This window comes from Erpetoichthys calabaricus, chromosome 4 (assembly GCF_900747795.2).
Source record: "Erpetoichthys calabaricus chromosome 4, fErpCal1.3, whole genome shotgun sequence".
In the NCBI taxonomy this organism is placed as follows: domain Eukaryota; kingdom Metazoa; phylum Chordata; class Cladistia; order Polypteriformes; family Polypteridae; genus Erpetoichthys; species Erpetoichthys calabaricus.
Genome location: NC_041397.2, coordinates 126,764,770 through 126,791,027, shown reverse-complemented (window position 1 = coordinate 126,791,027; position 26,258 = coordinate 126,764,770). Strand labels below are relative to the sequence as shown.

General features: G+C 38.8%; 1 protein-coding gene and 1 long non-coding RNA gene across 16 annotated transcripts in view; one reads left to right on the top strand and one right to left on the bottom strand.

Annotated features, from left to right (window-relative positions):
* The window catches only part of LOC127527422 (uncharacterized), a 370,860-nt gene that overhangs the window by 142,884 nt on the left and 201,718 nt on the right, over nucleotides 1-26,258 (top strand). The window lies entirely within an intron of this gene.
* caska (calcium/calmodulin-dependent serine protein kinase a) overlaps nucleotides 1-26,258 on the bottom strand; it is a 664,459-nt gene that overhangs the window by 452,467 nt on the left and 185,734 nt on the right. For all 15 annotated transcript variants that reach the window (XM_051926109.1, XM_051926105.1, XM_051926112.1 and 12 more), the window contains exon 2: nucleotides 13,476-13,588. In XM_051926109.1, the coding sequence (XP_051782069.1) occupies nucleotides 13,476-13,588 (113 nt within the window). The remainder of the gene's footprint in view (nucleotides 1-13,475; nucleotides 13,589-26,258) is intronic.

Sequence of the window (26,258 nt, the reverse complement as noted above, 5' to 3'; positions counted from 1 at the left end):
TAACATTTCTGGTACTTGTATAACATGTCAAGGACCTGTTGTTCATATTTTTGTATACTGAAGAAAGTTACTGATACAAGTGAATACAGTAATCCCTCGCTATATCGTGCTTCGCCTTTCGCGGCTTCACTCCATCGCGGATTTTATATGTAAGCATATTTAAATATATATCGCAGATTTTTTGCTGGTTCGCGGATTTCTGCGGATAATGGGTCTTTTAATTTCTGGTACATGCTTCCTCAGTTGGTTTGCCCAGTTGATTTCATACAAGGGACGCTATTGGCAGATGGCTGAGAAGCTACCCAGCTTACTTTTCTCTCTCTTGCGCTGACTTTCTCTGATCCTGACGTAGGGGGTGTGAGCAGGGGGGCTGTTCGCACACCTAGACGATACGGACGCTCGTCTAAAAATGCTGAAAGATTATCTTCACGTTGCTACCTTCTGTACAGCTGCTTCCTGAAGCGACATGCTGCACGGTGCTTGGCATACTTAAAAGCTCGAAGGGCACGTATTGATTTTTGATTGAAAAACAAACTCTGTCTCTCTCTCTCTTTGTCTGCTCCTGACGGAGGGGGTGTAAGCTGCCGCCTTCAACAGCTTTGTGCCGCGGTGCTTCGCATACTTAAAAGCCAAACAGCCCTATTGATTTGTTTGCTATTCTCTATCTCTCTGACATGCTCTGCTCCTGATGCGCACTCCTTTGAAGAGGAAGATATGTTTGCATTCTTTTAATTGTGAGACGGAACTGTCATCTCTGTCTTGTCATGGAGCACAGTTTAAACTTTTGAAAAAGAGACAAATGTTTGTGTGCAGTGTTTGAATAACGTTCCTGTCTCTCTACAACCTCCTGTGTTTCTGCGCAAATCTGTGACCCAAGCATGACAATATAAAAAATAACCATATAAACATATGGTTTCTACTTCGCGGATTTTCTTATTTCGCGGGTGGCTCTGGAACGCAACCCCCGCGATGGAGGAGGGATTACTGTAAACACATCCCTAGTTTATGAATAAAATTAAAGATATTACAAAGCAGAATGCATGTAGCATTTGCCACCATAAAATTAAGCCACTGTTCTACAACTAAGGCAAGTCAAGTATTTTTGAAAACAACTACTCAGTTTTAATTAAATGTATAATACACAACATTTGTTTTGGAAGTCTTTAAATACTGCTATGTCTTTCATGAACATGAATACTGTAAAATGCAAGGAGTATGTATATTTAATATATAAACTGTAATGTTGCTTGTAAATGGCAAGAGGCATGTGATATTGTAACTACTTTCATTCATTATTTACAATTACTCATTTGTTCCTTTTTGTAATTTTTTAAACTCAAAGGCATTGTAATTTTTAATTGGCTGACAGAGAGGTACAGTAATAGTTTCTCTTAAGACTACAGTTTAAATGGAACTATGAAAAGTAGTTTTATTTTTACTCTTTTTAAGTTAAACAACCTATTTCTGAATTTTTCAGGGAAAACAAGAGATGACTAAAATATAAAAGTGTGAAATGGTAAAAAAACAAGAACTGATTGTTGGTTTTATACTGATGTGGTTTGAGCTAGGCACCAGTTTAATTTTAAATGAACAGAGCACTGTTTCTTTTTCATGATAAAACAAATGTAATAACTATAAATAAGGAACACACTGGAGGGTATAATGATTGAATCTCCAATATATTGTGAGATACGCCCGAACACCACCAGACAGAGACCATTACTTTCTAAAAAAAATCACACGTTTATTTCTGCTAAACACAGTCCCACACAGCACACAGTGTTTCCCATCACTAACCACCTCTACTACAGGCCTTTCTGTCTCAGTCCATGGGCTGTCTTTCCTCTCTTCACGGGAGCTTCGTCCTGCTCTCACTCCCGACTCTAGCTCCCTGATTGTAGGGAGGCGGCCCCTTTTATTCCCACCCGGATGTACTCCAGGTGCTTGACGATGTTCTTCCAGGAGCACTTCCTGGTGTGGCGGAAGTGCGTCCCTGGAAGGATCTTCCTCCATTTTCCAAGGTGTGGCGGAAGTAAATGTTTCCCGGGCTCCATGAGGCTCGGGCCGCCCCCTGGCGGTGGCCACGGGCCCCAATGGGCTTGAGCCTCCTTGCTCCTTTCCCGTGGTCCCCTCAACATCCAGGGTGGTTTCCCACTCATGGCCCGGGGGACGTATACGCCACCTCCCGGTCCTTCCAGGCTTCCCGGCTGGGTCTGTCCCAAGCCTCCTGTGGCAATATTTAAGTCTAGAAAAATGTACCTTCATCATCTACATTTGGTAACTCAAAACTATAGACCAAAATAACATTTTTTTCTAGAAATTTTCTGTTTAAAATGAAAGAAGAAAAATGGGGCAAATACTAGTTTGTTGCTTTGCAGGTTTATGCAGTCTCTGTGTCCTACTGCATATTCCATATTAGAACAAGAAAACCTGTTCTTGTCTAATGAAAAATCGTGAAAGACAGTTTACAGGTAAATTTGCCAGCATGTCATGAACTAGGAGTCCCAAAGCATAGAAGCACAAAAAACACTTCTAAAAATACCCACTAGAGTCAAAAACCACAGCTACATACAACCTTCATAAAAATTAAAAGTTTATTTTCACAAACTGACCAGAGCAAAAAAGGTAAAATGGAATTGCCTGTAACACAAAGGCAGTTGAAAGGAAACTAGTACTGAAACAGATTGCAATACCAAGGTCATAAAACAGAGCAGGAGGCCAAAAAACTCCACTGAAAGACACACACACACACAAACTCACCATCTCCAGAGTGCATTCACAATGAACCGACATGAACTGTGGGAGACCCTCTGGATTTATAGGCAGAGGACTGTTCCTGGCAGTGATTGGAAGGTGGCCCCAACTCTTGGGGGACCACTCACAACATACGAGGAACATTACCAAAGCTTTAAAAGTAACATAATTAATATCAAATAAACTAAAAAAATTAAACATTCAAAGGAGCCAAAAATTAACAAAGACGACATAAAACATCAATTTGAACTTCAGCCAGGGAAGGAGTCCTGGCTGAGATATAACAAACACCTTTATATTATCTCTAGCATTTTAGGCAGGTGACCTGGTCCACCAACTTTTTAATTTGTGTTGTCAATCTGTTATTTTGGAGTTTCTCAAACTCCGTTGAAATTTTCTTTTGCTCATCTTTAAGGTTCTCAAGATCAAGCTGGATGGCACCAAGTTCAGCTTGATAGCTCTGCTCTATGTAGTCAATCAAATGTTCAATTACAATAGACTTCATTTTATCAAGTAATATTTCCATGTTAAAACCACTGTCTCCTTTGGCCGTGTCATCTTCAAAGTGATGGGATTTCTTCATCAAGCTGAACACCTTCTCGTGAAACCTTCTTGACCCAGAAGGCATTATTATGAAGCAAAAGGCATGACTAATTTAAACATGCATATCACCAATTCTGTGCTCTTTTTTATCTGTCTGTGGTTCTACTTTGCATATTTTCTTCCCATTTGAGGCTATGAGCTATGAGAATATGATTGTTTCATGACTAGATGCAATGCAACCTTGTGTTTTCTATATTAAAAATTATAATTCTTTGTTCCTTTAGAAATGTCAAGTAATTCAGGCCATATTAGTTAATAAATCAGTCGGAGTCTGTTTAAATTTAGTGAAGAAAAGGAACCTAAGTACATGTAATTGACATCCTTCAAAAGATACAAACTATACACCATCAAGCTGAAGGGTAAAAAGTTAAGATCCAAAGGCAACCCTAGGTAAACTATGCAGACAATGTAAATGAGTAGACTAAAAACAACAGTGAATAAAGGTACAGTAATTTAAAAATGAAGATCTAAATAATGATGGAGAAATAAACACCTCATAAAAATATTTTAAAGAAATCAATTACTCAATCAGTGATTAACGTAATATTTCATATCTCAATTAATTTGATCTGGGCTTTAAAGTATTGAAGTACAATAACTGGAAAACACTGCTTTACAGATACCAATACAAAGTAAATATATTCTGCCATCTAGTGGGCAACTATAACATTATTAGTTGTTGTTATTATTATTAGTGAACTAATGGACAAATAATTTAGTTCTATAACTGTGGTGAAAGGATGCAAATTATACACACTGTCTATGCAAAGCTTATATATTCTGTCAGTTTAGCATATAATGCATTAAACATAACAAAAGCAAATTCAAACATATAATGGTTTAGAAAATTATTGACTTTGACTATTAAATAATACTTCTATTGGTGGTTAATTGTGTTATATATTTTTGCAATTTGAAAACTGCTGTATAAAATCATACAATGCTCAGAAAGAAGGTGATTATCTTTGAATACAACAAGGGATCATTTGCTTGATTGGTTATATTTACAAAATAAACCACAGTACTGATGTATTACCCTGATAGACTATCAGTAAAAACTCATTGTTCTTGGGAATTCTAATACAAATGAAATTATTTCGAGGAAATAAACACTATTTCCGCAATATATAAAATCTTATTAGAGTCCCTACCTTTCAAAGATCCAAGAGGACATTGGGAAGAAGATCTCTTAATCAATATATCAGAACAGGAGTGGAAGGTAGCAAAGCAGAGAATTCACTTGAGTTCTATATGCGCAAAGCATAGAATTATTCAACTAAAAATTATATATCGAGCTCATCTGTCTCGCTTAAAACTGTCCAAAATGTTTCCAGGGCAGGATCCAACCTGCGAACGCTGCAACCAAGCTCCTGCCTCACTGGGTCACATGTTTTGGGCCTGCACCAAACTAACATCATTTTGGACAAAAATTTTTAAGTGCCTCTCAGACGGCCTTGGTATCACAATCCCTCCTAACCCATTAACAGCTGTGTTCGGTGTTCTTCCAGATGGACTTGAATTGGAGAAGGACAAGCAAACGGTGATTGCATTCACTACACTTTTGGCACGCAGACTTATTTTGTTAAATTGGAAGAATCCTAATTCTCCTCTTATAAGTCAGTGGGAAACCGATGTTTTATATTATTTGAAATTGGAAAAAATCACATTTTCAGTTAGAGGATCTGTACAAAATTTTTTCAAAACATGGCAGGATTTAATCAATATTATTTTAGAATAAGAGAAATAACTATTACCGCATTTAACTCCCTTCTCCATCTCTTATTTACATAGATATTTACTTCTCCCTTTCTTTTGTTTAATGTTGCCTTATTAAAAAGCCTTAAGCAATTTTCCTTTAGCTAAGCTCTCCTTCTCAGGGGTGGGGTTTGATTAGTCTTCAAATTTGTTGGGTTATAAATTGATCTGTTTGTATGGAATGATTACAATGAAAATTAATAAAATAAAAAAACAAGTAAAAAAAAAACAAATGAATAGAAGAAAAAAATCATTTCTAGTTCTATAGATTTGCTCCTTATAACAGAAACTGGTCTTTCATATTTTATTGTCATATATTGTGATTTAAAGTAATATATTTAACAGAAAAAGAAAATAAAAAAGAATGGCACATAAAGCCACTCGATCTTTTTTTAAACAACTGAGTTCACCAAGATGACAGAGAACAGTACATTTCTAATACAAGTTTATGACTACAAGTCGTTCCAATGATAAATATTATTAAAAGATCTTAAAGTGTTTTGTTTTAGGTAGGTTTGGTAAGATCAATATTCTTATAACAAAATTTAAAAATAGATAGTTGATAGGATTTTCTTTAACCAAAATTAAAACAGTGCAAAACTAAAATCAAAGTGACAGAAATAGCATTATTTAAAAAATACACAAAAACTACACAGCTTTTGCTTATACAAAAACAATAACCAAACTATTCAATACATGCTAGGGAATTTGGGTTGCTTTCCAATAATTTATTTTGGCTTTTGATTAAATACTTAACCCCAAACAGAAAAAGAAAAAAAACACCAACTTGTTTATTTTATCATTCATACATTCAGTTGGGACCGACTTTCATACACTCTAATGACAAGTTGTCTCCATTCATTCTGGACCCAGACAGTTTCCTTCAGTTGCTTCATGTACAATTCTGTGTCACACTTGACAATTTCAATCTATCATGTTCTTTTCCATCCTCTACTATTGTCCCAAGTGACCATTCCCAGAATCAGAAACTTTTCTAGTAAGTTAGCTCTCATAATATGGAGGATGCCATCATCTACATGCTACACCGATCACTTTCCCACTTGGACAGAGGCAGTGGTGCTGTAAGAATTATGTTTCTAGACTTCTCTAGCACCATCAACACCATCCAACCTCTGCTCCTTAGGGACAAGCTGACAGAGATGGGAGTAGATTCATACCTAGTGGCATGGATCGTGGACTATCTTACAAACAGACCTCAGTATGTGTGTCTCGGGAACTGCAGGTCTGACATTGTGGTTAGCAACACAGGAGCGCCGCAGGGGACTGTACTTACTCCGGTCCTGTTCAGCCTATATACATCGGACTTCCAATATAACTTGGAGTCCTGCCACGTGCAAAAGTTCACTGACGACACTGCTATCGTAGGATGCATCAGGACTGGGCAGGAGGAGGAGTATAGGAACCTCATCAAGGACTTTGTTAAATGGTGCGACTCAAACCACCTACACCTGAACACCAGCAAAACCAAGGAGCTAGTGGTGGATTTTAGGAGGCCCAGGCCCCTCCTGGACCCCGTGATCATCAGAGGTGACTGTGTGCAGAGGGAGCAAACTATAAATACCTGGGAGTGCAGCTGGATGATAAATTGGACTGGACTGCCAATACTGATTCTCTGTATAAGAGAGGACAGAGCCGGCTATACTTCTTTAGAAGACTGGCGTCCTTCAACACCTGCAATAAGATGCTGCAGATGTTTTATCAGACGGTTGTGGCGAGCGCCCTCTTCTATGCGGTGGTGTGCTGGGGAGGCAGCATTAAGAAGGACGCCTCACGCCTGGACAAACTGATGAGGAAAGCAGGTTCTATTGTAGGCATGGAGCTGGACAGTTTGACATCTGCGGCAGAGCGACGGCCGCTCAGCAGGCTCCTATCAATTATGGAGAATCCACTGCATCCACTAAACAGTGTCATCTCCAGACAGAGGAGCAGCTTCAGCGACAGACTGCTGTCACTGTCCTGTTCCACTGACAGACTGAGGAGATTGTTCCTCCCCCAAACTAAGCGACTCTTCAATTCTACCCGGGGGGTGGGGGCAACGTTAACATTTTTCAAAGTTATTGTCTGTTTTTACCTGCATTTTTATTACTCTTTAATTTAATATTGTTTTGTTTTTTTGTATCAGTATGCTGCTGCTGGAGTATGTGAATTTCTCCTTGGGATTAATAAAGTAGGGCGGCACGGTGGCGCAGTGGGTAGTGCTGCTGCCTCGCAGTTGGGAGATCTGGGGACTTGGGTTCGCTTCCCGGGTCCTCCCTGCGTGGAGTTTGCATGTTCTCCCCGTGTGTGCGTGGGTTTCCTCCGGGCGCTCCGGTTTCCTCCCACAGTCCAAAGACATGCAGGTTAGGTGGATTGGCGATTCTAAATTGGCCCTAGTGTGTGCTTGGTGTGTGGGTGTGTGTCCTGCCGTGGGTTGGCACCCTGCCCGGGATTGGTTCCTGCCTTGTGCCCTGTGTTGGCTGGGATTGGCTCCAGCAGACCCCCGTGACCCTGTGTTCGGATTCAGCGGGTTGGAAAATGGATGGATGGATTAATAAAGTATCTATCTATCTCTATCTATCTAATATAACCAAAGTATGCCAACCTTTGTCTGGCTATCTTGCATTCCAGAGACAGGTCACTTTTAACTCTATCTTGGATTTCCTTATTTGTGATTTTCGTTGCTCATGCTATTCAGCAGCTTCCTTCAACAAAAAAGTGATTGTCTTTAAATTTTGAAGATTCCAAGGGACCCTCTTGTGAACTCTAATGTTTAGTTCCTTTAGTATTGGAACAGTTCACCCTGTCCTCTCCTTTTTTATCCATAACAAAGTATGCATTCATTATTACCTTATTTATATCTTAGTAAATGATGAGAGGACATTCTTGCCCTCACTGCCCCAGTTGCTATACAGCTAATGCTATTGTTTCTTTTGCTTGCTTTACAGACTTCCTGTACATTTTCACTATATTGCTCACTAGTGGGTATGTGCATGTTAGATGGTAGTTACAGCAGTCTGACACGTAATAAGCAGTGGTCTTTAAGTCGACTCCCAAGATAAGACCATACATGAAGAATTGGGTCTTTTGTTTTGTCAAATTGCTTTTGATTAGGAAAATATTGCATGGATCAAAAATCCAAAACACCTGGTAGTTCTCCAGGCTTTGTGAGTCTATAGTGATTGTCCAGAATTTGGAAATCTGGACAGCTGATTTGTACATCCTTGCTTAGGGACTTTGGTCCATATTAATTTGATTGTTTCTGAAAATTTTCCAACTATAGATATATTCATGCTTTGAAACTCCTATTTCAACTTACCTCATAAGGTGCTCTACTGGACTGAGTACTGAAAACTGTAAAGGGAATCCACTTTAGATTATCCGTACTTTGACACTGCATATTTTATAACTGAAAGTATTAATTTCAGAAAGGGTAGACTGTGGCCAAAACGAATGCACATGGAGAGCAATAATGCTTTGGAACACCATGGCATTCAAATAAGGTTAAATTGGTATTAAATATGTTTAATGTTTGCCAAGAAAATATTACCCTTATCATTATGGTACCATCTGTTGACACGATGCATGAATCTAAGAATTCATGCCCTTTATTTTTAAGACAAGATGACTTTTTTTCCCCCCATCTTCAATAAACTAGTTTTGGTGACTTTGTACCCATTAAAGTCACACCTTCCTGTGTTTTGTTGACTACCACATCTGACACCAACAAAGCTGCTTAGTTCTTATATCCAGCTCAGTCTATTCTTAGGTCAAACAACCATAAAAACTTTTGGCTATGTTTGCATGCTATAAAAAGTAGAACCCAAAAAAACATTAGGCTTTTCTGTGGCAATTTAAATGCTACTTACAGTGTCTTGCCTCATTGCTGCCAAGTCTTATATTTTGGAGTATTCTTTTTGCTGTTTCAAAAACAACCTCCAAATGGCAAATTGCTTCCTGTCAAAGTCAGTGGGATAAATGCACAGGCTTACTGTGAGAATTCTTACCGCTGTTCGTTTTAAGATGTTTACCTTTTCCTCTATACTATGCAAGATTATTTCAGTCTCTCAAATTGTTTTTAATTGTGTTACTTCACAATTGTTATTGTACTATTTCACAAACGTATTACTTCCTTGCAGCTAGTAACGCTGCTCATGAATGGCCCTTTTCACATCTAGAAACATGTAGAATGAGATCCAGAAAGACTGTTGCCATTACAGAAGCAGAAATTCATATATAAAGTATATGTTTAGCTTTATAGTTAATGTTTCGCTAAAGGACTGATTTCTTTCCTAGCTTTGTCCTAGTGTTTATGTTTGAGTGAGCGTGTGTGCGTAACTGAATTAACTTCACCCAGGTGTTGCTCATGTCATACTGTGCCCCCACCTGGGTTCCCTGTATGCAAACTAAGTTTCACAGCCTATGCACTGTGAGCAGAACACAACTGTCTTAGGCACATAATATGTGACACTGTCTATTGATTTACTGATAGACCTTCCACGTTTGATTCCAGCCCTGTGTGGGGTTGCTGCAATTAATCAATCTATCTATCTATCTATCTATCTAATTGACTTTCTTAATCGACTAGTTGTGCCTGCCCCTCCCACACAATGCTCACAATTATGCTATGTCACTGCATTGTTTTTGAGCAGGCAAATCAAGGAGGCAACTGCTAGAGGGAGAAGTTTCCCCCAAATATCAGTAGGTGAAAAAATAAAGAAAAACAAAAATCACAAAAATCTGAGAAAGTGGATGTTTGAACATTGTGTGTTATTCCACAACATCATTAGCTCAATGTATGAATACATGAACAGGAGGTATGATAAACTAATGAAAAAGGCAAGCCAGAAATACAACAAGTAACCCAATTACTCTTATTTAGCTATTCATCGATAGTTCTTTTTAGGGTTGTGAAGCTCGTAAATTTGAGAAATTCATATTGGTGACTACTGCTAAATACACTTGTAAGTTACTGCTATTATTACTCTGGAGTATGCTTAAGTAAAATAATGTTTCAGTACATGGTCTAGCTAAATAAAATAGACTAGGCTGCTAAATGCACATGGTAGCTTTATTTCAGGAAGAGTTGCATTTTCACAGGATCGACAACTTCTAACTCTTTAACTGTCATCTAGTCAGATGGAGGTGTAGCTGTCTATGAAAAACATCTATCTCAATTTAAGATAAAGTTTTTCAAATATATGCAATGTATCCAATTAATCCAAAGTAATAATGAGGTCTAAACTAACCCAAAAGTCAAATTATTTGGTTTCAAGTTATGTTAATAAGTTCATTATTAATTAAAAAATTATTTTTTTTATTTTTAGGCTTTTTTTTATATAAATATTTTGTTGATAATAGTTGGGTCTTGTTTGTGTTCTTGTTGGAATTATTTTACTTGTGTTTTTTCATAATCTTGTTTTCAGATACTGTATATGACATTTTTCAATGAATATTCAAATACAGCACACATTCATATGCCTGTTTGAAACATTTTGGAAAAAGTTAGTCAATACGGTTATACGGTTAATCAAAAAAGTAAATGACAGATTAATCATTAGCAAAATAATCATTTGTGGCAGCCCTACATACTATAGACGTGGTCTTGCAAACGTTTACTGCTGCAATAAGGGAATATGTACAGAGACAGGTGTCAAAAGCATTTAACAGTAATGCATACGTAATCAGTATAATCCATAGCCATAAAACTGATAAAATCTAAATGACATCATAATTACATGTTTAAATAAATTCATAACATTTTGTATAATATACATGGGCATTGTCAGCATTAATTATGTATCATGTATACACAAATAAAATGCAGGTATAATTTGAATCCTTCAAACTTAAAATATGTACCTGCCTTGTCCAATTTAGACAAAAACAGTCAATATAGATGGAGTTAAAAAAAACTGGGGACCCCTGAAATGTGCAAAAAGTACAAATAATTCTTTTTTTTTTCATAAACAGGCTGCACTGCACAAAAGTAGAAACAACACTGCATGGGATGCCTGACTATCATAAAGTATATGGAGGTACACAATATCATACCTGTTCATCAATAATTGTTAGTGTTATGTGTATGCATCTCTGCTGCTTTTGCAGATAATGTCACAAGAATGCTAACCTAAAATTGGAGAGGTCACAGCTAAATACAACAAGTTTAGAATGAAAATCCTAAACATATCCTAATCTAATGTTTTTTACTTTGGAATTAAAGAATAGTTTTCTGTTGATCAGTATAAAAAAGCCAAATTAAAACCATTGTGATGAACGGTTGTATAACAATAAAATATGAAAACTTCAAAGGGGTGCATGCAGTACGTTTTATTGAACATTAGAAAGATTTAGACAAGAACGGGCCATTCAGCCCAACAAAGCTCTCCAGTCCTAACCATCCAATTCCTTAATAATTGCAGTTGTTCTAAGTGCAGGAAAGTCCAATATGTTGTTTTATCTGTATCATCACTGATAGTCACAGGCTCTGTTTAGTAACTAAAAAAATCTGGTCACAGAGACTGAAATAACTTTTTTGCCCATGGGTTGTGGGCTCTATCTCCATTGTAGGACAATGCGAGAAGTGCCCATTTTGCTAGTCTTCAGTAGCACAAAAGGCTTGGTAAGGCAGCAGATTAAACAGAAGTGCAGAAGTTCAGCTGCATAGCCGACAATTTGTTCTGTTTGTGAACTGAAAGCTGACAAGCCACTCTCTTTGGGGTAAAAAGTCAACCACTTTCTGCTAAGCAAAATACTCAAACTTTCTTTTGCCTGGAAGCTACTCTCCACAGAGCCTTGAGGCCTGGCACCCTGAAGTAGGTTTAACATCCACTCTGCCAAGTCAAGTGCCTGACCTCAGCCTGAGAAGACTGTGAAGCAGCATTACTTCAAGAAGGAAGCTTCAGCATTCACACACTTATACCAGAAAGAGTAATGGTTTTCCATATGAAGTTGTAGATGGTATAGCATGTAGCCTAACAGCAAGCTGAGGAAGGCCGTATCACACCATGGACAAAGGACAATGTAACGAAGACAAACTGTTTTTTAGTGCCAAGATAAATTAGAACACTAAATAGTCAGTAACCAATCAGCCACTTCTGTGTTACTGTTTGTTTGTCTGTCTGTCTTCTCTGTCTTGCAGCCTGTCTTCTTTATCAAAATATATGCAGATATCATATTTCGATAGTAGTGTTTATCAATAAATTGTATTTTTCTGTTTTTTAAAACAAGTGGGCTTCAGCTTCCTTGATATAATCTAATGATCAAAAACCACCTCCTACTGAGAAAGGTATTGAAAATAAACTGGGAGACTTATTAAAGTATTTAATTATTTACCAGCATTGCAAAGGCAAAGCTGATTATTGACAGATCAAAATCAATCAATTAATTCTTTTTATTATAGCCATACACCATTTCCTACAGTTATTTGGTTTCCCTTGGTGAGTATAAAACAGATCCTCTCTTATTTTCCTATACCATGAAAAGCCCTACACAGAACCACTCTTCTGTTAATCAAGAAGTGTTAAATGAAGCAGTCTTCACATGTACTCAGAATGGTTTTTGAGTGCCTCCTTTAAGAGGGGTATCAGACATGGCCATTGAAAGGAGACCAGGACACACTGCAGACATTAAATGCCTCAGGTAGCCTAGAAGCATATGAGAGTTCCCCAGAAAAAGGTAAAATTGCTAAGGTTTGTGTGTTACCACCATGACCTTCAACAACATGAGCTTAGCATGTTCTAAAAATTTACAAATCATAACCTTGAAATAAAACATAAAAATACTTTTTAAAACACATAATACTTAATTGTGTTTAAAGGTTTACTGAATACTATATACAGTCTACTGTATAATGGATAAATATGATTTCTAATGTTACGATACTTTCCAAAATGTACAAAACTTTGAGAATATAGTTTCAGATTTACATAATGAGTAACTATCTAGTCTAAAACTTTAAACACAAATAATGATAACTTGAGACTGTTGATCCACCTCAGTAGGTGAGAAACCCTTTAAACAGGTGTCAGTTTTTAAAATACTATGGATTTTAATACCAATAAATGTTTTTTTTTTAACTAACAGTAACAATTACAAATCACTTTAAAAGCAAAAGTTATCAGTAATCACACAGCACTTTTAGGAAATTTTTCTTTTTTTTTTTTTGGTGTGCGAGTATCTGTGTGTGTGCTTTTTATGGTTGATATCTAACAAGAAGAAACACTGCATATGATAAAATAATTAATGAGGTCCTGAAACATTTACATAAGGTATTAAACCGGAAGATGCAATAATATCCCATAATTCAGGACAGTATCTGTTTGAAAAACCACTTCAGCTTACAGGTACTTCCAAAAGTCACTTACCTTCTGTGCTTAAACCAGGACTTGAAGTAAATTTAGCAACATCCACTATTTTTACAGCAAACTGCTGTCCAGTTTCTCTGTTGATACATCGTCGTACAACACTAAATGGTCCCCTGGAAAAATGAAGATAGAGCAGCAAAAAAAAAAAAAAAAAAAGAAAAATTAGTTCAGCTTTACAAACTTGCAATAAAATGACAAAATATATTTATTAAAGGAATAAGCATAATCCACAAGAAAATTAAGGGATACACAAAATTATCAGTCTTTTATCAAAGCCAAATTCAACTTCTACTAATGTGAAGATTAAAACATGACAACACATCGTTCAAACACCTGTAAACATCAAATTATGAGGCTAGAATATATCAAATTTTAAAGAAATACACATATGGCAATAATTCAGCCAATAAGTAACAATTCACGATGATAAATAAGGAAATAAATGTAATGAGATGCCAGATAAGAATAACCAGACGAAAGTTTTAATTCAAATTAAATGACCACTGTTCAGTCTCACTTCCACAGAAAACTGGCAATCAAAAATAAAAATTAAGAAATATATTTTTAAAATAACTTTTAAGGAAAGTTAAGTATCCAACATTTTCTACATTATCTCATTTTTCATGTTGCAATCTACAATCACACAATCTGATAAATGACTAGCAATTGAGCAGCCGGAGGTCATAACTTGCTTAGCCTCTTTATTTTTCAATAATCAATTAAAAAATTCTTTTTAAACTTTGCTTTTAATTAAGTTAAAAAAAAACATTGTGTTACATAGAAAAAGAAATATCTAATATTTTTACATATGGAGACAATTATTCTTTTTGATATGTTGAACTTAAAGATCACAATCAGATGGCATCTGTGAATTCAAATGACATGAACACATTTGAACAAAATAATATAGTTTTAAGGCAAACTCATATGCTCACTCGGATAGTGCACCTCATATTAGAAAAAAAAATCTTTACAATCCTTTCACTATTTCAAAAATGCTGAAAAAACTACTTAAAAAAGTAATCCAACTAATGTTAAAATAAAACCTAAATCAGTAATAATGGGACTTTAGTCTTACTTCGATGAGGTTAATAAATATATTCAAAACAAAGGTACATTTTAGAAAACAGTAGAACAGTGGTCAGTTTGCAAAAATGGACACTGGGACAACTTGTGCAACTAAAGAAACATTAGGCATCTGGCATCAGCAAATTACACTGATGTGTCTCCAGGCCAGAAAGGGGAGCAATAAGGTTGGTTCAGAGAGCTACAACCTATACTGAAGCATAATTGAGGACTGGTTTTTGAAGTTATGTGACAGGCAACAGGTTCATAAAGTTTTCTTACTTTTTTATAATTTGACTTTATATCATTTGCATTTGCAAAAATGTTGGATGGATGACATTAGCACTTTCTTTTCGGTTATCAAATAACAATTTTCACTTTTGACTTATATCCTTAAAAGATCGCACAAGCAATACCAATAGCAGGGTTGCACTAAGATTTCCTTAAGACTTTAGCCTTAATGCATTGCTGGTGTACTCTCACATGACAGTTACAGGGTATTATAATTACAATGCGGTGAGAAAAGTTTGCACAGGTAGAATGTGGAAATGTTAAATTTTCATCAAAAGGGCAGTAACGGTATGTGTACTCAGTAAAGGCATTATGGTTCAGTACATTTAGTCGTACTGAGAATATGCTGTGAATGTGTGAAGATTGATTAATGCAATGAGGAACCAAATTTACAAGCATGAGTTCCACATGGAAACCTTAAACTGTAAGAATTTAGAAAGTTTAGCTAGTGATGGGTGAAGTGAAGCCTCACAAAGCATTTCACACTCGCCACACTCATGATCATATTCAATGATGTCTGATAAACTTTATTAATTTTATTTTTTGCTGCTACAGAGAAGGATTCATCAACGGTTTCTAGTGTCTGATGTCTTAAAAATAAAAAAATAAAAAATACAACTAACACAGACAGGCAGATTATACTATACGATAAACAAGAGTTTTACTAAAACAAAATAAGGTGCCTCACTCATGGAGCTCTGGCTCTTTTAATAAATACTCCCCTTTTACATTGTATCATTATGACTGCTCCCGTTATTAGTGTTATTATTACCCTCATCTTTTCTTGAGATCACATTTAATCAACCGTTGTTTGGGGTTCCACTGCCCAAATGTTGCAGGTTAAAAAAATAATAATAATAAATTGAAAATGCGCCTTGTCATTTGTCCTGAAATGCTTTCTATGTTCCGACTTGTTCTAATGTCACAAGCTCTGTTCGTGCCATCCTGCAGCTTCACTGACTAAGGCAGTTTCTTTTCATAATCTGTGCATATTGCAAACATGAGTTCAAGTTGGATTAAAGAACTAAAATTAAAAAAAATAAAAAAGGGATATGTTTTTAACCTAAATCAACAAAATTGTTTTTAGAGATACTGTGGAAGGATCACGTAAGAAATCTGTTCTGGAATCATTCCCACTTAAAATCGCCATCAAAATGACTAATTTGCAGAAGGCTGCTCACGTATTTACAATAATCCATCTCGTATTCATTGCCATTTGATGTCTTTGAATTCCACCATTGAAAAGGATGATAACAAACCCAATGTGGCAGATCAGGTAAATTTGCTTTGTTGGATCCAGAATTCACAGGTAGAAAATCCAGAACACATCATACAGGCTGAGAGACGTGGTGTAGATCAGTCACTGGCACACTGTCTCACAAACACACACGACACTCCCAAGGTGATCAATGTAAGTATCACATTCTATAGTTGATATCTACTAGATAGATAGATAGATAGATAGATAGATAGATAGATAGATAGATAGATAGATAGATAGATAGATAGATAGATAGATAGATAGATAGATAGATAGATAGATAGATAGATAGATAGATAGATAGATAGATAGATAGATAGATAGATAGATAGATAGATAGATAGATAGATAGATAGATACTTTATTAATCCCATTGGGAAATTCACATTCTTCAGCAGCAGCATACTGATACAATAAATTATATTAAATTAAATGATGATAATAATGCAGGTGAAAAAACAGACAATAACTATGTATAATGTTAAATATTAACGTTTACCCCCCCGGGTGGAATTAAAGAGTCGCATAGTTTGGGGGAGGAACAATCTCCTCAATCTGTCTGTGGAGCAGGACAGTGACAGCAGTCTGTCGCTGAAGCTGCTCTTCTGTCTGGAGATGATACTATTTAGTGGATGCAGTGGATTCTCCATAATTGATAGGAGCCTACTGAGCGCCCTTCGCTCTGCCACAGATGTTAAACTGTCCAGCTCCATGCTAACAATAGAGCCTGCCTTCCTCACCAGTTTGTCCAGGTGTGAGGCGTCTTTCCTCTTAATGCTGCCTCCCCAGCACACCACTGCGTAGAAGAGGGCGCTCGCCACAACTGTTTGATAGAACATCTGCAGCATCTTATTGCAGATGTTGACGGAAGCCAGCCTTCTAAGGAAGTATAACCGGCTCTGTCCTTTCTTGCACAGTGCATCAGTATTGGCAGTCCAGTCTAATTTATCATCTAGCTGCACTCCCAGATATTTATAGGTCTGCACCATTTGCACACAGTCACCTTTGATGATCACTGGGTCTATGAGGGGTCTGGGCCTCCTAAAATCCACCACCAGCTCCTTGGTTTTGCTGGTGTTCAGGTGTAGGTGGTTTGAGTCGCACCATTTAACAAAGTCATTGATTAGGTCCCTATACTCCTCCTCCAGCCCATTCCTGATACAGCCCACGATAGCAGTGTCATCAGCGAACTTTTGCACATGGCAGGACTCCGAGTTGTATTGGAAGTCCGATGTATATAGGCTGAACAGGACCGGAGAAAGTACAGTCCCTTGTGGCGCTCCTGTGTTGCTGACCACAATGTCAGACGTGCAGTTCCCAAGACGCACATACTGAGGTCTGTCTTTAAGATAGTCCACGATCCATGCCACTAGGTATGAATCTAATCCCATCTCTGTCAGCTTGTCCCTAAGGAGCAGAGGTTGGATTGTGTTGAAGGCGCTAGAGAAGTCTAGAAACATAATTCTTACAGCACCACTGCCTCTGTCCAAGTGAGAGAGGGATCGGTGTAGCATATAGATGATGGCATCTTCCGCTCCCACCTTCTCCTGATATGCAAACTGCAGAGGGTCAAGGGCGTGTTGAACCTGTGGCCTAAGGTGGTGAAGCAGCAGCCTCTCCATGGTCTTCATCACATGTGATGTCAGAGCAACAAGCCGAAAGTCATCCAGCTCACTAGGACGTGATACCTTTGGGACTGGGGTGATACAAGATGTTTTCCAAAGCCTCGGGACTCTCCCCTGTTCCAGGCTCAGGTTGAAGATGCGTGTAGAGGACTCCCCAGCTCCGATGCACAGACCTTCAGCAGTCGTGGCGATACTCCATCAGGACCCGCTGCTTTGCTGGCACGAAGTCTCCTCAGCTCTCTGCTCACTTGCGCTGTTGTAATTATGGGTGGGGATGTCTTTCCTATGCTGGTATCAGCAGAAGGATGTGTGGAGGGTGCAATACTCCGAGGTGAGAGGGAGAGTGGGTTAGGGTGGTCAAACCTGTTAAACAAGTTGTTCATTTGGTTTGCTCTCTTCACGTCTCTCTCAATGGTGGTACCCCGTTTCGAGCTGCAGCCAGTGATGATCTTCATCCTATCCCACACTTCCTTCATGCTGTTATTCTGCAACTTCTGCTCCAGCTTTCTCCTGTACTGCTCCTTCGCCGCCCTGAGCTGGACTCGGAGTTCCTTCTGCACGCGCTTGAGCTCATGCTGATCACTGCCTTTAAAAGCCCTTTTCTTCTGATTCAAAAGGCCCTTGATGTCACTTGTAATCCATGGCTTGTTGTTAGCATAGCAGCGTACTGTTCTTACTGGAACTACAATGTCCATACTGAAGTTGATGTAGTCAGTAGTGCAGTCAAGAACTTCCTCAATGTTCTCACTATGAGATCCCTGCAGGATATCCCAGTCTGTAGTTCCAAAACATTCTCTCAGAGTATTCTCAGCCTCCGGGGTCCACTTCCTGAATGATCGTGTGGTTACAGGTAGGACTCTCACTTTTGGTTTATAGTGAGGCTGAAGCAGAACCAGGTTATGATCTGCTTTCCCAAGCGCAGGCAGCGGGGTGGCGCTGTATGCGTCTTTAACGTTTGCATACAGTAAATCAATAGTCTTATTTCCCCGGGTGTTACAGTCCACATACTGGGAGAATGCAGGTAATGTTTTGTCCAGCGTCACATGGTTAAAGTCCCCAGCGATTAGCACAAGCGCCTCAGGGTGCTGCGTTTGTAACTTAGCAACAGCGGAATGGATGATGTCACTCGCTGACTCCACGTCGGCCCGAGGAGGGATGTAAACGATAACAGCAATGACGTGTCCAAACTCTCTGGGCAAGTAGTAGGGACGTAAACTTACGGCCAACAGTTCGATATCCCTGCAGCAAGTGGAGATTTTGACGTTAACATGTCCAGAGTGACACCACCGTGTATTAACATAGAGAGCGAGTCCTCCTCCTTTGTGCTTCCCACAGGTACTTGCATCTCTGTCCGCTCTAACTGTGCTAAACCCGGGTAGCTCCACGTTGGCATCTGGGATGGTGTTATTTAGCCAGGTTTCGCAAAAACACAACAAACTGCATTCTCTGTAGGTCCTGACATTTTTCACCAGCGCAGTCAGTTCGTCAATCTTATTTGAGATTGAGTTCACATTCCCCAGAATCACAGAAGGCACCGAAGGCTTGAAACGCCACTTTCTCGCAAGCCGCTTCTTTTTTAGCTTAGTGCTGGCTCTGCTGCCACGATACCGCCTTCTTACCTCGTCGGGTAAATATGGAACCACACCGGCACTGGCATTTGTTCTCAGCGCCCGAAGTTGAGTACTTGAATAGGCGAGTCTCGGCGTGTAAAAATCCATGCCCACGTTGTAAAAGTAAGTGTGTCCAGGGAACGAATCCACATAAAATAAAGTAATAGGAGTGATCAATAAATAAAAATAGAAAAATAAAAGTAGAAAAGTACACATACATATACAATCATACACGGAGCTGCTGAAAAGGCTGCCACTCATGGCGGCGCCGGATGCAATGACTGTATATGTGAATAGGGTAATGTGAATAAAAATATGTGCTGCACAACTAATTACAACTGTCATTTAAACAGAAACAGTGCCTTGAACATCACTGTAGAAGCTTTTGTGGTGAAAAGAGAACTCAGTGATTCCCACGTAGTTTGGCATTAAAGATCCAGTCAATTGCTGCGGCAACAAAGAGCAGTAGAATAAACATATCTAGAGCTACTTTCAAAAACCAACAACATCCCTCTCTCAAGAACACATTTCTCAAGGTCCGAATAGGCGATCAGTATAAAGTAGTTTTATTATTATACTGTGCTGTAACTAAGACGTTTCCATCCATCCATTTTCCATCCATCCATCCATCCATTTTCCAACCCGCTGAATCCGAACACAGGGTCACGGGGGTCTGCTGGAGCCAATCCCAGCCAACACAGGGCACAAAGCAGGAACCAATCCCGGGCAGGGTGCCAACCCACCGCAGGACACACACAAACACACCCACACACCAAGCACACACACTAGGGACAATTTAGAATCGCCAATCCACCTAACCAGCATGTCTTTGGACTGTGGGTGGAAACCGGCGCGCCCAGAGGAAACCCACGCAGACACGGGGAGAACATGCAAACTCCACGCAGGGAGGACCTGGGAAGCGAACCTGGGAAGCGAACCCAGGTCCCCAGGTCTCCCAACTGCGAGGCAGCAGTGCTACCACTAAGACGTTTCCTTAAATAAAAATGATAGTTCTACTTTCTGTACCATTCCCAACCAATCTTCCCATTACAGAAGCACAATCCCGTCAACCCCCTCACTACCAATCCAGGTAAGAACACATTCCAACTGAATAATTTAATATTTAGTAGCTTAAACCCATAAACCTACAATCATTACCCATAACACAAATTAAAATCATCAGTCAAATGTTTTGCTTTGTTCTACAAATGATACACATGAAACAAGACGCACATTTACTTTTGATATATCTTTACAAGGGGTGTGTGCACCACTCGGTCAATAGCTAGCTTCGTTCACTATCACTCCATTGTGGAATCTTTTTATTAAATGAAAAAAATGTAACTCGTTTTACAGTATTTCGCTACCATTGTGCCAATCATGTTACTTGTTGCTTTCTAATCTACAACTAAACCACTACTGTTTTTAGCAAAGAGGACGTACAGTAGACCCCCACGAAGTCGCGGTTCAGGGTTCGCAGACTCAGTCATTCACGGATGTTTCCTTAGAACCTAACTATTAATTGTTAGCGGAAAGCGCAAATATCCTCCGCAATTTTTTATGGCCTTTTTCGTGGCAATACTGTGCTGTAGAGAGAACTGCAGCTTGGGATGGTAAAAGTAGCCAATAGAATTTGAAACTGCAACTCCCAGCAGTCCCTGCAGTCCCTGCAGTGGATCTGATTGGTCTTCTGCTGAGAACAGGAAGCAACTGCTGAGGGAAACATGGTTTGGGATGATGAAAGTAGCCAATCCGAGAGCATTATTCATTTCTCCTTGCTGCTGATTGATTGCTGCCCTGTGACGCGAATCTAGCTGAGTGTCCTCGTGTTTTTCATTTTGTTATTCTTAAATACACAAGATGTAGCCATATTGCCCTGCACCTTCTAAGGCTTCTGGCACTGAGCCTAAGCGCCAGAAGAAGTTTAAAACACTCCAGGAGAAGGTTGAACTACTGGATTTACTCTGGGAACTAAAAAGTTATGCTACAGTAGCATGCCACTATGGCACTAATGAAACCACTGCATGCTCAGCAATCAGGCAGCGATCAGGAGTACCATATCTGTAAGTTTCTGTGATAGTGCCAAAAAGGTAATGACTGTGGGGAATAAAGATATTGCCAGGATGGAATCTGCCTTGGCATTGTGAATCACCGACTGCAGGAAGAAGAATATCCCCTTGGACGGTAACATCATCTGTGAGAAAGCATGGAAATTGTACCAGCACTTCGCTACAGGAGACAATGTAGCAACTTCTCATCACAATGTTCCTGAAACCTATAAAGAAAAGCCAGCACGAAACCCCACTTGAAAAAGACCCGCCCAAAGATACAACTCCTCCTGAAGCACCTGAAGAAGAGGCGCCACCCGAGGAGTTTTAAATCCTCTGCATCGTACTGCACAGCTACTTCATCATCATCATCAATATCATTCATCATTGGCGAGTACCCGTACATTTTACTGTATTTTAATAAAATGAAGTTATTATGTATTTACTCTACTTATAATGAAGAAAACAACAGCTCATACCAAAGAAAACGCGCTTGCATGAATTACAGTATGCATAGCGGTAACATTGGTATTTTACATTCTAGCACCGCGGGAGACATAGCAGTACAGTACTGCACAGTAGATGAGTTTACCTTTACATTCTGTTTTTAGGTAATATATTAAGGTAATTTTTTAGGTAATGTAATAAGTTGAGTTTGCAACGAAATTAAAGTGCTTTGGGGGCATACTGTGTTTAGGGTTTAAACTATAAAAATAGGCATTTTTTAACCACATCCAAAAGTCGCAGTTTTTCACAATTTGCGGGTACTCTAGGAACTTAACCCCTGCAAATTTTGGGGGCGTACTGTATATAATTTATTTTTTGATGCACATTAAAGTGGTTGTATTAACAAGAGAGTATCATTGCTGCATTCTCCTAATGAAGATGAAAAAATTACATATAGATGTATACTATATGACATGCGGTTTTGAAGAAAAATGAGCGTTGCATGAAAATGTTGCACAATTTAGCTAATCTTTTTATATATACAGAGTCGATAAATTAATGATAAGAGGCAAAGAAGGGATAATTATCAGAAGAGATTATTATGGTGAGAGAAGTGTCCTGACCCTACTAAAGCTCTTCTTTGCAGCATTATGCATTCCATCAGTCTGCAATTGTTACATGTATAATTTATAGTTTTGTTTCTGGACACTAAGTACTGTATTATCGAGCACAGTAATTTAAAATGTATTGATCACCCACAAACATTCATTTCGCCTGACAATTCTGTTGAATTTTTGAAATCTGGTGATGCCATACGTAGTTTAGCTCAGTGAATGAAGATTTGTAACACCAAGCTGACATGCCAGTGGAAATGCCCCTCCCAACCTACCCCCCAAGCACAGGTCGAAGCAATAATGAAACGTGGCGCATGGTTTGAAGCACTGAGCAGACATGCCTACTGAGATTGAAATTTTGAACACAGTTCAAAGCACTGAGCTGATATGCACAGTTCAAAGTATGCTTTGTGAAGCCTTGACATATTTAAAGTCATTGCGCAATACATTGTTGCAAGTGTATCAACCATTTGACAGCTAACCCTTTAGTGATATTTTGTAATTTGCATTGCCTTTACACACTTCAGTTCATATAGTTCAGTGACAGACTGAAATGACAATTCAGGTAGTTACTGACAATTCATTATAGTTCTCGTGGCTTGCTGCGATTTTCTTTCAAAAATATTATTAGATTTTATTTAAGGGTTCCACTGTAAAATGCATTAAACTTAATATTTGAGTGTTTGGAGACACTGGTGTCGTACTGAATTTATATTGTAGAAAACAAAACATAAACTACTGTCCAGCATGTTTAAATGTGTGTTTTTGTTTCTGATCGCTGTATGGCACTTTACTTTTAGGACAAATCAGTATAAATAGTTTCAGCCACTCAGTGCTTTCCAAACATCCAACATGATAATGTGAACATTCATTGTTATAGTCAAGCGCTTCATTTAAGTATTGTTTGAGTTACTGTTTAGTATAACAGATGGCCTACTTAGTTCTTAAATTAATATGGAAATGCACACACATGCCTCTTAAATTTTAGACAGTCGTTATTTTTACTTGTTCCCATTATTATGCAGAATAATTCCTGTGTCATATTATCCGTCACTATTCATGAGTTCCACTTCATTGATATTCTCTTATATGCTATATATGCAAAAATTTTAATAACAGACTGTAGCAGAATTGTCATCTTTCTAAAATGACTTAACTTATGTGATACTGACAATTAATGATAAGATGAAATATCAGAATCAAGGATTGTGCAGACTGTGCTTTATTTTGTTTTTTTGTTGTCTGTGACATCGTCTCAATAGTGTGCGCGTGCAGTTAACACTGCATTCTGTCATAACAGTTCACAAGCTTTTTTGATATTTCCCAAAGGCAAATGCTTTTAGGTTTGCTTACTAATATATTTTATTAAGCAATAATTTAGTCTGATTTATTATAAACAGATATATAACATTTGGTGAGTAACAACATCTACTGTATAGTAGTTATGGTGGGTTTTTTATATTTAACAAAACTCATTGTTTGCCTGAAATGTTGTACTTTATATTTTTATGTTTGGCAATGGAATGCTTCAGTATACAGTTGATTTATTACACTTCTGAAGGTGTACATTGTTAGTATTCCCAGTTGTATTTGGTCCCAGTGTAGACGAGCTCGAAAAATGGCAGACGAGACATCTCCTCACCCTGATGCCCAGGCCCTTTTGATAAATATTCCTGTCTTGTGCTTTGTCTCATTATTGCCATATTAGTACTATTATTATTGAACACGTATGTAGAGAAAATGTGTTTTATGTGTATGACAGGAAGGATGGCAAAACCTTGAATGAACCTCAGTGTTGATGATCTGTGACAAGTGAAAGCAGGTGCCTGCTTTGAGTAACATGACAGGAAAGGAACAGGAAAACCTTAAATGTGTTAGTGACTGGGACTCTGTAACTGAAAGATGGTTTAAGAATACAGAAACGAGAAAAGCTCAGTATTTATATAAAAGATTTATTTTTGCTGTGCTGCAGTTCGGATGTTGTAATTAGTTATGCCACACACGCTTTTATTCACATTACATTTATAAATCAACGATACATATCAGCTACAGATCTGAAAATATCCGAATACTAAAAACATTTACTGAGGAGTGTCTTGCGCATGTACTGTACTGTTGTGTAGGTCCTGGGTATGACATTAAACTGCATCTGGTCGTCCAACTTGGAAAGGAAAACTTGGGGGCTGGTGGCAGGATTGGTACTCCAGCTTCCATAAAAAACTTCAAAAAGCTCTGAAACGGCAGACAGGACTCCTTTCTGCTCGTTGTGGGAGTAGCTCTGCTGCAGACACCCTAAAGATGGCTGCTCACATTATGAAGAAGATGGGCGAAAGCCCTTGGGAGCATCATCCCTAGAAGCTTTGTAAACTCTGCATTTCAGTGGTGGCACTCTCTGAGGTGCACAGACCTGGGACTAGCCAGATCTCTGTAGGTGGGTATACCTTTTGTTGGTGTGGTCGCTCTGATGGCTGTCATACTCACGGAGCAGCTATTGCATGGCGAATCAGCTCCTTCTGATGGTGTCCAATGTCACTCCTTTCAATGAGTGTATTATGAGACTCGGATTAAACCACTCTCTGGGTGCCTTGTTTGTTGTCTCTGTATATGCTCTGACTGCAATGAGTGATGTCTTGGTGAGGGAGACATTCTATTTGCAGCTTCACTCAGTGGTTGATGGGTGCTCATGAGGTGATACTCCTCTGGTCATGAGGGACTTCAATGCAACCACTGGCACTGACAGGGCTGGCTATGAGGACTGTGTCAGTCCCCCATGGATCTGGCAAACGTGGTGAAAGTGGCTCCATGATCTTTGACTTTGCAAAAGGTCAGGGACTGCGGATAGCTGAATCCTGGTTACAGCGCCCTGAGCCACATCACTGGACTTGGTACTGCAATACTGGTAGTGCAGTGAAGAAGATCAATTACATCCTTGTGGGCAGATGCTAGAGGCTCCTACAGAACTACAGGGTCTACAAAAATGCCGAGTTTGTGAATTCTGACCAGAGACTTCTCATTGCTACTCTGAAGATCCTGGTTAGGTCCAGTAGGCTTCAACATACTAGGAGAATGAGGCTGAACCTAGCCAAACTCTAAGATCAGGCTGTTTCTAATGAGTTTGCATGCAGTTTGTGTGAGGAACATGCAGACTTGGATGTGACTGCCATGATGTGGGAGACCTTCCATGACAAGACCCTGAAGGTTGGTGTTGCCAGTGTTCTAAGAAGGAGGTGTTTTATCTTGCAGGGCACCCTGGATATCTTCAATTTCGTTGTTCCTTTGTAAAAGTGACAATGACAATAAAGATCTATCCATCTATCCATATCATCGAGAGGAGTTGCAATGCACAGCTTGATGGCAACTCCAGTCTGTACCAGGAATTGAAAAGAATGGCTGAAAGGGTTCTGAGGGCAAATAAGGAGGCATTTGTTAGAGGAATCTGTAAGCAAGTGACACACCATCTAGGGCAGGCATGTCAAACACGCGGCCCGCAACAGAAAGCTGTGCGGCCTGCATGACAGATCCTAGTTAGCACTAAATTTGTACAAAATGATTACTATCGTTTGTGATTGAATCACTCTGCATCTTCGGCGTTACTTATGGACTTTTCTTACTTCCGCCTTCTGACAAAAGTGTGTTTTCCCATGGCATTACGGTACCGGAAACGTCATCTGCTAGTATAGTTTCAGCTGTGGCGTCAGCTCCTTGATACCCTATGCATGACACTGCCCCCATCCCCCACCAACGAGCCTTGACTAAAGTTAATAAGCCTCAATGTCGCAACTGAAGTGCTAGGCTGCAGCAGCCTGGCAGACTACACTTCTG